This window comes from Rhinoraja longicauda, chromosome 8 (genome assembly GCF_053455715.1).
Source record: "Rhinoraja longicauda isolate Sanriku21f chromosome 8, sRhiLon1.1, whole genome shotgun sequence".
Taxonomy (NCBI): Eukaryota; Metazoa; Chordata; class Chondrichthyes; order Rajiformes; family Arhynchobatidae; genus Rhinoraja; species Rhinoraja longicauda.
In genome coordinates, this window is record NC_135960.1 from 51,359,378 (window position 1) to 51,374,663 (window position 15,286).

Genomic DNA, 15,286 nt, shown 5'->3' on the forward strand with positions numbered 1-15,286 from the left:
GAGACGTGGCTGCAGGAGGATCGGGCCTGGGAACTTAATATTCAGTGTTATGCATCCTATAGATAGGACAGGCAGGTGGGCAGAGGCGGTGGGGTAGCTCTGCTGATGAGGGATGAAGTTCAGTCCCTTGCGAGGGAAGACATAGGGACTGACGAGGTAGAGTCACTGTGGATTGAGTTGAGGAATTGTAAAGCCAAGAAGACACTAATTGGTGTTATCTACAGACCCCCAAATAGTAGCCCGGATATAGGGTGTAAGATGCAGAAGGAATTAAAACTGGCATGTAAGAAAGGTAATGCCACTGTGGTGATGGGCGATTTCAATATGCAGGTAGACTGGGAAAATCAGGTTGGTTCTGGACCCCAAGAAAGAGAGTTTGTAGAGTGCCTCCGAGATGGATTCTTAGAGCAGCTTGTAATGGAGCCTACCAGAGAAAAGGCAATTCTGGATTTAGTGTTGTCCAATGAACCAGATTTGATAAAGAGAACTCGAGGTAATGGAACCGCTTGGAGGCAGTGATCATAATATGATTAGTTTTAATCTGCAATTTGTAATTAATCAGTACTCCATTCCTGCTTTTTCTCCATATCCCTTGATTCCTTTAGCCCTAAGAGCTAAATCTAACTCTTTTTTGAAAACATCCAGTGAACTGGCCTCCACTGTACAAAAGGGAAGGAGACGGTGAAATCGGAAGTGTCAGTGTTGCAGTTGAACAAAGGGGACTATGAAGGCATGAGAGAGGAGCTGGCCAAGGTAGACTAGAAAGGGATCCTAGCAGGATTGACGGTGGAACAGCAATGGCAGGAATTTCTGAGCATAATCCGGTAGACGCAGTATCATTTCATTCCAAAAATGAAGAACGATTCTAAGGGGAGGAGGAGGCAACCGTGGCTGACAAGGGAAACTAAAAGAAAAGATGTATAACACAGCAAAGAATAGCCAGAAGCCAGAGGATTGGGAAACTTTCATAGGACAACAGAAGGTAACAAAACGAGCAATATGGGCTGAAAATATGAAGTAAGAGGAGAAGCTGGCCAAGAATATAAAGAAGGACAGTAAAAGCTTCTTTAGATATGTTAAGAGAAAAAGAATAGCAAAGTCAAATGTGGGTCCCTTGAAGGCAGACACAGGTGAGATTATTATGGGTAACAAGGAAATGGCAGAAGAGTTGAACAGGTACTTCGGATCTGTCTTCACTAAGGAAGACACAAACAATCTCCCAGATGTACTGGAGGACTGGATCTAGGGGGGGGTAGAGGAACTGAAAGAAATTTTCATTAGGCGAGAAATAGTATTGGGTGGACTAATGGGACTGAAGGATGATAAATCCCCTGGGTCTGATGGTCTGCATCCCAGGGTCCTCGGGGAGGTGGCTCTAGAAATAGTGGATGCATTGGTGATCATTTTCCAATGTTCAATAGATTCAGGATCAGTTCCTGGGAATGGAGGATAGCTAATGTTATCCCACTTTTCAAGAAAGGAGCGGGAGAGAAAAAGGGGACTTACAGACCAGTTAGCCAGACTTCGGTGGTGGGAAAGATGCTGGAGTCAATTATTAAAGAGGTAATAACGGTGCATTTGGATAGCAGTAAAAGGATGTCCAAGTCAGCAGGGATTTATGAAAGGGAAATCATGTTTGACTAATCTTCTGGAATTTTTTGAGGACGTGACAAGTAAAATGGATGAAGGGGAGTCAGTGGATGTAGTGTATCTAGATTTCCAGAAAGCCTTTGATAAGGTCCCGCACGGGAGATTGGTGACCAAAATTAGAGCACATGGTATTGAGGGCAGGATGTTAACATGGATAGAAAATTGGTTGGCAGACAGGAAGTAGGAGTAAACGGGTCCTTTTCAGGATGGCAGGCAGTGGTGAGTGGAGTGCCGCAAGGCTCGGTGTTGGGGCCACAACTGTTTACCATATATAATGATTTGGAAGAGGGAATTAGAAGCAACACTAGCAAGTTTGCGGATGACACAAAGCTGGGTGGCAGTGTAAACTTTGAAGAGGATGTTAGGAGGTTGCAGAATGACCTGGACAGGTTGAGTGAGTAGGCAGATGCGTGGCAGATGCAGTATAATATAGATAAATGTGCGGTTATCCACTTTGGCGGCGGAAACAAGGAGGCAGATTATTATCTCAATGGAGTTAGGTTAGGTAAGGGGGAGGAGCAGCGAGATTTGGGTGTCCTTGTACACCAGTCACTGAAAGTTGGCGTGCAGGTACAGCAGGCAGTGAAGAAAGCTAATGGAATGTTGGCCTTCATAACAAGAGGATTTCAGTATAGGAGTAAAGAGGTTCTTCTGCAGTTGTATAGGGCCCTGGTAAGACCACATCTGGAGTATTGTGTACAGTTTTGGTCTCGTGATTTGAGGAAGGACATCCTTGTAATTGAGGCAGTGCAGCGTAGGTTCACGAGATTGATCCCTGGGATGGCGGAACTGACATATGAGGAAAGATTGAAAAGACTAGGCTTATATTCACTGGAGTTTAGAAGGACGAGAGGGGATCTTATAGAAACATATAAAATTATAAAAGGACTGGACAAGCTAGATGCAGGAAAAATGTTCCCAATTTTGGGCAAGTCCAGAACCAGGGGCCACAGTCTTAGAATAAAGGGGAGGCCATTTAAAACTGAGGTGAGAAAAAACTTTTTCACCCAGAGAGTTGTGAATTTGTGGAATTCTCTGCCACAGAGGGCAGTGGAAGCCAAATCACTGGATGGATTTAAGAGAGAGTTAGATAGAGCTCTAGGGGCTAGTGGAATCAAGGGATATGGGGAGAAGGCAGGCATGGGGTATTGATAGGGGACAATCAGCCATGATCACAATGAATGGCAGTGCTGGCTTGAAGGGCTGAATGGCCTCCTTCTGCACCTATTTTCTATGTTTCTATGATCAACCCATGCACTACTATGCTTTCCTCTCAATAGCCAAATGCACACTTTCATCTTGAAGCATCAGGACAATGTATAACTATTTTCCCGCTTAGCTAATAACTAGCTTCATCACCTGCCTTTGCCTTTTCTACCTTTATTTCAAACTGCAACATAAAGTGCTAATGCATTTCTTGATGTCTAGAGTCGTGATTATCTGAACACTTACTCAGCTGTTGGCCTTCATATGCAGCCTAACTGCACCATAGCCCCGTGTTTACAGTGATTTTCTCGGCACACTGCTGCTTTCATGGCACTGGGCATCTGTTTACTCCAAGTTCATTCCTTTTAGAGTACAATATTCTGCCTCTTTAATCTCCCATCAACTTCAAGAACAATCCTCTATCTCTCCTGTTTGCTGATTTTTTTCTGATACTGTCCCTATCTTTTTCAAAACATTTTCAAAACCTGTGCTATCTCTTCCATATGTGAAGCAGTTTTCAAATAATGCACACTTAATCAAAATCCTTTGCTCAGTATTATAATTGAATATTGAATGCAAAATTGTTTTTGTTTTAATATTAATAAATTATTCAATTCATTAATTTATTTTTATTGCTGAAGAGTGTGACCTTGAAAAGATGTAAAAAAAAAGTCTAAAGGTTTAAATATGTGGTGATTATCTGATGTTTTGCTCCACTGAGATCCTTCATTCCTGCAACAGATATTGGAATTAATTCATTAATCTATATTTTGTTTTACGGACATTAATTTAAATGAACATAATTAGTAACATTATCCATGGAAGGCTCTTGAATTATACATACAAACATACAGAAATTCTTGTTCACATCATTGTTTGTCAAGATGAATATTGTGGGTAATCTATTGCAAATTTTGTTGGTGTTTGCTGCTTAGTGCCTTTGATAATTTTGAAAGGCTGTTGCACTTTTCTGCAATAGGAAGTGAGCCATACCAGGAAAGAAATCGTTGTTGGGAGAGGCAGGACAAGTCGCAGAAGGATGAGGTTCAGGTCTGCGATATAGTCCATTTCCTGCGTAAAGTCAAACTTTTTTAAAAAACACGCCGTGATCAAATTTCTCAGTGTTCCTTTCTAGTATTTTATTATGTACATGTAAATATACGGAAATGCTACTTATGTTGAATAACAGATTACATCAGTTCCGAGCGATGTCTTGAAAAACAATGTTCTGGATTGGGCAATTTAAATAATTCCGTGTTTCACCATTTTTATTCATTTGTATGATATAGCTATTGTTGGCAAGGCCATCATTTAATACCTGTTTTTATTCACAAAATGCTGGAGTAACTCAGCAGGTCAGGCAGCATCTCGGGAGAGAAGGAATGGGTGACGTTTCGGGTCGAGACCCTTCTTCAGACTGATGTCAGGGGGGCGGGACAAAGGAAGGATATAGGTGGAGACAGGAAGATAGAGGGAGATCTGGGAAGGAGGAGGGGACGGGAGAGGCAGAGGAACTATCTAAAGTTGGAGAAGTCGATGTTCATACCACTGGGCTGCAAACTGCCCAGGCGAAATATGAGGTGTTGTTCCTCCAATTTCCGGTGGGCCTCATTATGGCACTGGAGGAGGCCCATGACAGAAAGGTCAGACTTGGAAGGGGAGGGGGAGTTGAAGTGCTCCGCCACCGAGAGATCAGTTTGATCTGTAGTATCTGTTCTTAGCATTGACGAGTTGGATTGCGTAGAGTTGGATTAGCTACAACCCTAAATGTTCTTATAAGAGCAGTATCTGTATTGAGTCGTGGATCAGTGACGAGGAGCGGAGGTCAGGAACAGGAGTCTGGTTTAGGGGTGGATCCATGCTGGTTGGGTAACCAACCTAACACCCTTATCCAGGTGGGATGGCAGCAGCAAGTGGAGCGGGAGTGCAGGGTATCCGGAATACCCTGCGAGTTTCTGTGAAGGACCTCAGGGAGGGGACCCCTTTCTCAAGGGACCTCTTCATCAAGAAGGTGCTGCTGGAGGCCTGTGGATTCAAGGCCGGGGACATCTTCTGCCTCCAGGACTTCCCAGGTAATGGATATTTTGACGTTACCTTCCAGAACCCGGCGGAATGGCAGAAGATGCTGCAGGACTTCCGGGAGAAGGGGGACGAAGCCCCGCTGTCGCTCCTGAAGGTGCAGCCGCTCTTCACCCTCCCCACCCAGAGGGAACGGATGGTCACGGTGCACATGTTCAACCCACATGTGCCCGTCATGGATGTCCTCACCTTCCTTGCTCGCTATGTCGAAGGGGCAGGGAACTGTGTGGACATAAAGGACTTGTTCGGGATCTGGACGAGCAAGAGGCAAGTGAAGGTGAAGCTGAGGGTGGACGGGAAGGGATTCGTCATCCACCCTCCCTCGGTGTTCGCCATCGGAGGGAACCGGGGCTACATGACGTACGCGGGGCAGCCCAGGGTGTGCAGGAAATGCAACAACCTGGGCACGTGGCGGCAGAATGCAGGACAGTCGTCTGCAGAAACTGCAAGTTAGAAGGCCACGAGACAAGGGACTGTAAAGAAAGTAAGAGCTGCAACCTGTGTGGGGAGGGAGGCCACCTTTACAGGGCCTGCCCTAAAAGAGCTAGCACTTACGCACAGGCGATAAGAGGGGCCGCTGCCAGCACCCCCAGGGGTGGTCGAGACGCCTCCTACCACGGCAAAAGCCCAAATAGGAAAGGAGAGCAGGGGCGATGACAGCGCGACTACCTCGAGCCCCCAACCGCCCGACAGAGCCCCACAGCCCCCTTCCCAGGAGGGCGAGTCGATGGAAGAGGGGGAACAGGAAGAGGAGGAATGGAAGTTGGTACAGTCGAGGAAAACCCTGAAGGCTCTGCGCACAGAGAAAAAGCCGGAGGGGGCAAGCAAATCCCAAAAAAGAGTCCTCTCCCAGGACGAGGCCAGCAAACTCTCCTCGTCGGATGATGAGGCGACCGGGAGAAACCGACAACGGAGGCAGAGGAAGAAAACGGGGGAGGAGGAAGGTAAGAGGAAGAACATGTCTGTTGCCCCCCAGCCCCAGGAGACTGGGAGCAGTGCCAACGGGCCCCAGCCCCAGGAGGCTGGGAGCAGTGCAGCGGCCAAGGGGCCCCAGCTCCGGGAGACCGTGAGCGGCACAACGGCCAATGGTACCCAGCTCCAGGAGACCGGGAGCATTGCAGTGGCCGATGGGCCCCAGCTCCGGGAGACCGGGAGCGGCACAACGGCCAATGGGCCCCAGCTCCGGGAGACCGGGAGCAGTGCAGTGGCAAATGGGCCCCAGCTCCAGGAGACCGGGAGCATCGCAGTGGCCATGCCAGAAAACTCACCCTGTGCTGAGGAAGTCAACACCCAGTACCAGTACCTGTGCCACGAAAAGGTGCTGGAACTCAGCCAGACGATGTTCATGCGGGAGGAGAAGGACAGCCTGGAACTCTAAAGGGCAATGGAGCTGAAACTGGCATCCTTAAACGTGCGCAGTGTGAAGAGCACTGCGCGATGTGTCAACGCCTTGCAGTACCTGGCCAAGGTAAAGGCGGATGTGACTTTTTTACAAGAGTGCGGGCTGCCACACCTTCGCTGCTATCGGAGGTGGTCGCGATGGTGGCCCCACGAATTGTCGGTATGGTTGGGGGGCAATGATTGTCGTGCGTCCGGTCTGGGGATCTTGCTGCGGGGAGGGGGCTTCACCATCACTGAGGTAAGGGAGGTGGTGGGGGGGGGGCGTCTCCTGGTGGTGGATGTTATGTACCGTGGTTCTCCGCTCCGGCTGATTAATGTGTATGCCTCACCCAGGCAGAGCGAGCGGTTGGCCGTCCTCCAGCAGCTCCCACCGCTGCTGGCCACGTCTAGACCGCTCGTACTGGCCGGTTACTTCAACTGCATCATTGATGCGGCTGGACGATCCGGCAGTGCCAACCACAGACTGGACGGCACCTCCAAACTCCTGGTGGAGACGGTCAAAGATGCAAAGCTGCGCGACGCCTTCAGTGACCCTGCAGGCGGGGCCCAGCCGCGGTTCACCTGATCAGGACCGAACGGTTCAGCCCAGTCCCGGATAGACTTCCTCTTCACATCGAGGGCCGTCACGGTCAAACACACCGACCTCGCGCCGGTGTTCTTCTCTGACCACTGCCTCCTTCAGGCCACCTGTCACCTACAGGAGGACCGGAAGGCGGGCAGAGGGACGTGGAAGTTAAATGTGGAGCTGTTGACCCCGGAGAACGTTGAGGAGCTAAAGAGGGACTACGCATGTTGGAGAACTGTGGGGCCCCTCTTTGACTCCCCGACACTCTGGTGGGAGGCAACAAAGGAGAACATCAAGATGTTCTTCGTCTCCAAAGGTGTTCAGAGAGCAAGACAGGGTAAGAGGGAATTGTGTCAACTCCAGACAGATTTGCAGCAACTGCTCCTTCTGCAGAGGAGAGGGGTGGATGTGAGGGAGGAACTGAGAGAGTTGAAGGGCCGGCAAGCTCGGCTCTTTACCTCTGAATCCTCCAAGATCATCTTCCGGTCTAGGGTCCGCCATGTTGAGCAGGATGAGACGTGCTCACGTTTCTTCTTCCATAAGGTTCACAGGGGGAGCTCTGTGATCAAAAGCCTTAGGGAGGAGGACGGCTCGGTAATATCCTCGCAGACAGACATGCTCAAGATCTGCAGATCCTTTTATAAGGATCTGTACGATAAAAAGACCACAGACAGCACCGCCTCCCAGAACTTCCTGTCCTCCATCACGGAAGTCTTGGACGACAGCAAGCGGGAGAGTCTGGACCAACCACTGACCCTGGAAGAGCTGACTGGCTCCATCCGTTCCTTTGACTCGAGTAAAACTCCCGGAGGCGATGGCTTACCGGCAGAGTTGTACTCGGCTCTGTGGGACTGGGTGGGCCCGGACCTGCTGGAAGTGTACAACGACATACTTCTAGCCGGCAGCATGTCAGACTCTATGAGGAAGGGCAGCATCTACAAGCAGAAGGGGGAGATGAATGACATAAGGAATTGGAGACCCATCACATTGTTAAATGTAGACTACAAGATCCTGTCTAAGGCCATCGCCAACCGGGTCAAGTCTGCTCTGGGACAGGTGATCCACCCGGACCAAACCTGTGCTGTACCTGGCAGGAAAATCTCAGACAGCCTGGTGCTGCTGAGAGATACCATTGCCTACGTGCAGGACAGACGGGTGGATGCCTGCCTGGTCAGCTTGAACCAGGAGAAGGCCTTCGACAGGATATCGCACACGTACATGAGGGACGTGCTCTCCAAAATGGGCTTTGGGGAGGGAATCAGGAAGTGGATACAACTGCTCTACACCGATATCTGTAGTGCAGTTCAAATTAATGGGTGGGAATCAGACAGCTTCCCCGTCAGGTCTGGAGTCAGGCAGGGTTGCTCTCTCTCCCCTGTCTTGTTCGTCTGTTGCATTGAACCCTTTGCTGAATCCATCAGGAAGGATGCGAGCATAAGAGGAGTGACATTGCCAGGCAGTGGGGGCACTCAGGTCAAGGCCTCCCTGTACATGGACGATGTCGCCGTCTTCTGCTCGGATCCAGGGTCGGTCCGCAGACTGATCAGCGTCTGCGACCAGTTTCAGTTGGCCACGGGGGCCAGGGTAAACCGCAGGAAGAGCAAGGCCATGCTCTTTGGCAACTGGCCCGACCGATCTTCCATCCCCTTCACCATCAAGCCTGACTTCCTGAAGGTGCTGGGGATCTGGTTCGGGAAGGCTGAGGCATGTAACAAAAATTGGCTGAAGCGGATAGCCAAGGTGGGGAAGAAGCTGGAGCTGTGGAAGCAGCGCTCCCTCTCCATCACGGGGAAAAATCTGGTCATCAGGTGTGAGGTGCTCTCGGGGCTGCTGTACTTGGTGCAAGTGTGGCCCGTCCCTCCCTCCTACGCCAAGGGGATCACCCGGGCCGTCTTCCGCTTCATCTGGGGGTCGGCGATGGACTGGGTGCGACGAGCCACAATGCACAAGTCGGCAGACAACGGGGGTAAAAGCGTGCCCAACGTCGCCCTCATTCTAATGGCCACCTTCGTGTGTGGCAGCATCAGGTGGAGCATAGAGCCAAGGCACGTGGGCACCAAATGCCACTACCTGCTGAGGTTCTACCTGTCCCCGGTGTTGCGAAGGATGGGCCTGGCGCAGATGCCACGCAATTTGCCAGTCAGCTGGACATTGCCGAACCATCTGTCGTTTGTGGAAAGGTTCTTCCGGACCAACTCCTTTGACCACAAGTCCATCGGGCAGTGGTCAGCACGGAACGTCCTGCAGGCACTGCAGGGGAATGACTCCATGGATCCTGTGGCGTGGTTCCCAGAGCAGACTGCCCAGCTTGTCTGGCAAAATGCCTCATCGCCAGAACTAACCAACAAGCACCAAGACCTGGCTTGGCTGGCGGTGAGGGGAGCCCTCTCAGTCAGATCCTTCCTGCACCGCCGGAACCTCACTACCAGCGCACGCTGCCTCCGGGACGGCTGCTACGGAGAGGAGACGGTGGCCCACCTCTTCACAGAGTGTGGATTTGCCAAGAGAGTCTGGAGAGGTCTGCAGGGGTCCCTGTCACGATTCATTCCGAGCAGCTCCGTCACAGAGGACTCTGTGATCTACGGACTGTTCCCAGGGTCGCATTCCGAGACTGACATCGCGTGCTGCTGGAAGGTCATCAACTCGGTGAAAGACGCTCTTTAGTCTGCCCGAGCTTTGTTGGCCTCCCGGCAGAGCGAGATGTCCGTCAAGGAATGTTGCCGACTGGCCCACTGCAGACTGCAGGAGTACGTGCTGAGGGACGCACTGAAGCTTGGTGCAGCCAATGCCAAGGCCCTGTGGGGGAGGACCACAGTCTAGGGTCCTTCCGCTGCTGGACATGGGGGGCAGGGTGTGGTGGAGAGAGACGTCCCTCCAAATAAGAGATACTGGGTAAATGTCTGTAAATGTATGTAAATTTGGAAGTAAATGCCTGTATTGAATGTGTAACCTCCGGAAATGTCGGATGGGTTTGTTTAAAAAAGATGTTTTGTAAATGATATTTATTACTTGAATAAAGTATTTTTTGATATTAAAAAAATAAAATAAAAAATGCGGACCGAGCGCAGGTGTTCAGCGAAGCGATCGCCGAGCCTGCGCTTGGTTTCGCCGATGTAAATAAGTTGACATCTAGAGCAGCGGATGCAATAGACTCGCACAGCTATCTGGACTACACTTCTTCCCACCCGGTCCCCTGCAAAAAGTCTTTCCCCTACTCCCAATTCCTCCGTCTATGCCGCATCTGCGCCCGAGATGAGGTGTTTCACACTAGGGCTTCAGAGATGTCCTCGTTCTTCAGGAAACGGGGCTTCCCCTCCTCCATTATAGATGAGGCTCTCACTAGGGTCTCTTCTACATCCCGTAGCTCTGCTCTTGCTCCCCCTCCCCCCACTCGCAACAAGGACAGAATCCCCCTCGTTCTCACCTTCCACCCCACCAGCCAGCGGATCCAACGAATCATCCACCAACATTTCCGTCACCTACAACGGGACCCCACCACTGGTCATATCTTCCCATCCCTTCCCCTCTCTGCTTTCCGCAGAGACCGTTCCCTCCGTAACTCCCTGGTCCACTCGTCCCTTCCTACCCAAACCACCCCAACCCCGGGCACTTTCCCCTGCAACCGCACGAGATGCAACACCTGTCCCTTTACCTCCCCCCTCAACTACATTCCAAGGACCCAAACAGTCTTTCCAGGTGAGACAAAGATTCACCTGCACCTCCGCCAACCTCATCTATTGCATCCGCTGCTCTAGATGTCAACTTATTTACATCGGCGATCGCTTCGCTGAACACCTGCGCTCGAATCAAACTGATCTCCCGGTGGCCGAGCACTTAAACTCCCCCTCCCATTTCCAGTCTGACCTTTCTGTCATGGGCCTCCTCCAGTGCCATAGTGAGGCCCACCGGAAATTGGAGGAACAGCACCTCATATTTCGCCTGGGCAGTTTGCAGCCCAGTGGTATGAACATCGACTTCTCCAACTTTAGATAGTTCCTCTGTCCCTCCCGTCCCCTCCTCCTTCCCAGATCTCCCTCTATCTTCCTGTCTCCACCTATATCCTTCCTTTGTCCCGCCCCTCTGACATCAGTCTGAAGAAGGGTCTCGACCCGAAACGTCACCCATTCCTTCTCTCCCGAGATGCTGCCTGACCTGCTGAGTTACTCCAGCATTTTGTGAATAAAAACCTTCGATTTGTACCAGCATCTGCAGTTATCTTCTTATACTATTTAATACCTGTTCCTACTTTCCCCTGAGAAGCAGTGCACAGCCATCTTCTAAAATTGGTAATATAAAAGATGTATGTGCTAGAATCTTGAGCAAAATACAAACTGCTGGAGGAATTTGGTGGTTCAGACTGAGAATGTGGAGGAAAGTGGATAGATAACATTTTGGGTCTGAAGGATGGTCCTTATCCAAAATGATGTCCAATTTACGAGTCTTCCTTAAATACAGGAGACTGGAGGGTGGCAAATGTTGTGCCTCTTTTCAAGAAGGGCTGCAGGGAAATTGCTGGGAACTATTGGCAAACTGGTGAGCTTAACATCTATGGTTGGAAAGTTACTAGAGAGTATTCTGAGGGATAAGTTATACAGGCATTTGGATGGGCAAGGTCTGATAAGGGATAGTCAGCATGGTTTTGTACATGGGAGGTCATGTCTCACAAATCTGATTGATTTTTTTGAAGACGTGACCAAAAAGGTCGATGAGGGCAGAGCTGTAGATGTTGTGTACATGGATTTCAGTAAGGCATTTGACAAGGAGCATGGTGGGCTGCTCTGGAAGGTTAGATTGCATGGGATCAAAGGAGAGATAGCTGAATGGATAGCAAATTGGCTCCATAGAAGGAAGCAGAGGGTGATGGTGGAAGGTTGCTTCTCGGATTGGAGGCCTGTCACTAGTGGTGTTCCTCAGGGTTTGGAGCTGGGACCCGTTACTGTTTGTCATCTACATCAATGATTTGGATGAGAACATACAGGGCAAGATTAGCAGGTTTCCTGATGATACAAAAGTGAGTGGTTTTGCAGATAGTGGTTGTGGTATATTACAGCAGGATCTGGATCGATTGGCCAGGTGGGCGGAGGAATGGTTGATGGAATTTGAGAAGCGTGAGGTGTTGCATTTTGGGATGTCGAACAAGGGCAGGACCTACACAGTAAATGGTATACCTCTGGGTAGTGTTGTAGAGCAGAAGGATCTAGGATCTAGGAGTGCAGGTGTATGTTTCCTTGAAGGTCGAGTCGCAGATAGATAAGGTGGTCAAAAAGGCTTTGGCATTTTGGCCTTTTTCAGTCAGAGTATTGAGTATAGAAGTTGGGAGGTCATGTTGCAGTTATATAAGATGTTGTTGAGACCGCATTTAGAATATTGTGTTCAGTGCTGGGCACCATGTTATAGGAAAGATATTGTCAAGCTTGAAAGGGTTCAGAAAAGATTTTCGAGGATGTTGCCAGGACTAGAGGGTGTGACCTATAGAGAGTGGTTGAGTAGGCTAGGTCTCTATGCCATGGAGCGCAGGACGATGAGGGGGGACCTTATAGAGATGTACAAAATCATGAGAGGAATAGATCGGGTAGATGCATAGAGTCTCTTGCCCAGAGTAGGGGAATTGACCAGAGGACATAGGTTCAAGGTGAAGGGGAAAAGATTTAATAGGAATCCTAGGGGTAACTTTTTCACACAAAGTGTGGTGGGTGTATGGAACAAGCTGCCAGAGGAAGTAGTGGAGGCTGGGACTATCCCATTGTTTAAGAGACAGTTAGACAGGTACATGGATAAGACAGATTTGGAGGGATATGGACCAAGTGCAGGCAAGTGGGACGAGTGTAGCTGGGACATTGTTGGCCGGTGTGGGCAAGTTGGGCCGAAGGGCCTGTTTCCACACTGTATCATTCATTGGCTCTATTTCCCTCCACATTTTTCTGCCTGTCCGACTGAGTTCTGCTAACAGTTTGTTTTTGGTTCCAGAATTGTGGCCATATTTACTTTGACAGTGCTCCAAGGTAGGAAGCAACAGGATTTTTCAAAGGCACTTGGGGAACTTTTTTGAATTATGACTAAGGTTGAAAGGGTCAGTTCTGGAGCAAAGGAGGCATAGGTTGAACAGTTTCTCATTTATCCTGTTGATACACTCTCTCTGGCAGGAAGCGTGGTGGAGAATGGTTGCAGCATTACAATGAAAAAAATTGAGAAAAGTATTGGAGTGGTGATGCAACCTTACTTGACACCAATCTACAATGAGTTTGGAACTGTTGTGGAGCCACCGGTTAGGATTACAGCTTGCTTGCCTGCCATCATGCAACAGATGTAGGATCAACAAATTTATGAGGGCAGCCAGATTTGAGGAGGCTGGTCTACTCTTTTGATTGAAAGAATCAAATGATTATGTGAGATCATGAAACAACATGTGTAATGGTTAATGGTGTTCCCTGTATTACTTGGAGTTGTTGCTCAGTGAATTTCTTGTCGATTTAACTACTGGACAAACAAAATTCATGCTGTGATTCAGTTTGCAAATTTTGGCGAATGAGACTACACTTGCGATGATGTTGTTTCTGGCATATGACAAAGAAGCCTATCTGTGGTTACTGTAATCGGATTTGTCTCCTTTCTTGAAGATATCCGTTGGCGTTCCCAGATGTGAGACTTGAAGCTGTAAGTTTGTAATTGAAATTCCTCACCACCAGTTTTTAGAACTTCAGCAGGAAGCATTCTGCTTTCATAGTTCCATTGCTTTTCCATTGATGTGCACCCTGTTTCAACCTGTTGTACTGGCAGTGAGGCTGGACAAGGGTATTTTGCTCTGAGTAGAATCAAAGACACGTGCAAAGAACATAGCCATGGTGAGGTGTTCATTTAAGTGATGTTTCCATTATTTGCTGCCTGCTTCTAATCTGCATTCTCAGTTCGGAACTTTGACGGCTGTGATGATGCCGAAGAATCCACACGCCATGGTAATCAGCAAGTTTCAGGATCTCCTGTATTCCTTCAGTCATTTTAGATCATGGATTTTGTTCTTGATGTATCTGTGGGCTTCCTCACAGTAGCTTGCTCAAGCAATGATGTAATCTAACAGGTGCCAGCGTTTGGATCATGGGTGGTGCCATGAAGTTTGCTATGTATCTCTCTTGCGAATATGGTATTGGTCATGACAACTATATTCCAAACATTTTGTCAGGAAGAGAACTCCATTGTAATTAACCTTGCCTACCTCTTGCCAATCTCACCAATCCAAAGATTGTGACCTTCCAAACCTGGTGTGGAATCACAGGATTTTTTTCCAGATTGGATTAAAGTCTTTCTTGACCTCAATTGTGGTTTCCAGGGTAGAGGACATTAATGTTTTTGGCTGTAATCCAGACCTGTTTTATGCAAACATGAGGGGCTGCTTCTTTATTCAAGTAGTCATGAATGATGTTGAAAGCTCTATAATGCAGAAGATTTTCAAAAGATCATTGCAGCCCAGAATTACATTTCCACTGGAACACCAGCTTGTTCTCATAAACTCTAAGACAGAACATTCATGACCTAAATAGAGTCAGGAATGCTCTATTTAAGGTACTGGATTTGATATCCATGTATCTATATGTCAGACGGAGAGGTAAAAGAGAGTCAATGCTGAGCAACAAATGCATCTTTATGTATCTCAGATATTCATCGGGTAGGTTTGATCTACTTTTGTCAGTAATGATGCCACTGGATTTTATAGAAAATAAATATGCCGGATACTTGTTGGCATTCAATTGTTGGTGAATTACAAAATCCGCATCTTCAAATAAAACTGGAATTACATGAGATCCTTCTCCTACCAAAAGAAAGAATAAATCAGGATCTACTCCTGGTGACAGATTGGTTTCTTTTCTTGAGATGTAGCGAAAAGAGAGAAAATATAATTGACAGAAATTGTTTTGTTGTATTCTCTTCCTGATTTCTATACTAATCCATAAAAATTGATTTCTTTTTTTGTTATTATTTATAGCAAGATAGCACATTCCAGCGGGTTGCAAGTTTGCCCTTATTTCATTGGCCATGGGATAGGCTCATATTTTCATGGACATCCTGAAATTTGGCATCATGGTAAGTTTTTTACTTTGATTACTATATTCTAATAACATGTACCTAAATTCTTGGAAGAGTTCTTTAACCAAAACGTTTATTTTTATTATGAATCGTCAGCGCAATCTGCAACTTAGTGGTTCCTCAAATCCCTAAGACCAAGGAGACAAATCCTGCTTTCTTCTTCTTTTTTTCATATGTCAACTACAACAATCAAAAGTGGCAATTGGTGCTTCAGAGTACCATAGTTGATGTTTTGCTGCAAATGTTGCCAGTTCCGTAGAACTACCCAGGGTGGACAACGAGGACGCAAAGCAGCTCCCACTCCCC

The 15,286-nt window shown here is 48.2% G+C and overlaps 1 protein-coding gene across 4 annotated transcripts in view; it reads left to right on the plus strand.

The window, feature by feature from the left end:
• The window catches only part of metap1d (methionyl aminopeptidase type 1D (mitochondrial)), a 129,030-nt gene that overhangs the window by 93,898 nt on the left and 19,846 nt on the right, over positions 1 to 15,286 (plus strand). For 3 of the 4 annotated variants that reach the window (XM_078403947.1, XM_078403951.1, XM_078403949.1), the window contains exon 7: positions 14,880 to 14,977. In XM_078403947.1, coding sequence (XP_078260073.1) covers positions 14,880 to 14,977 — 98 coding nt within the window. Of the gene's footprint in view, positions 1 to 14,879; positions 14,978 to 15,176; positions 15,266 to 15,286 lie in introns of those variants that run through there. The other variant, XM_078403950.1, reaches the window with a different exon arrangement.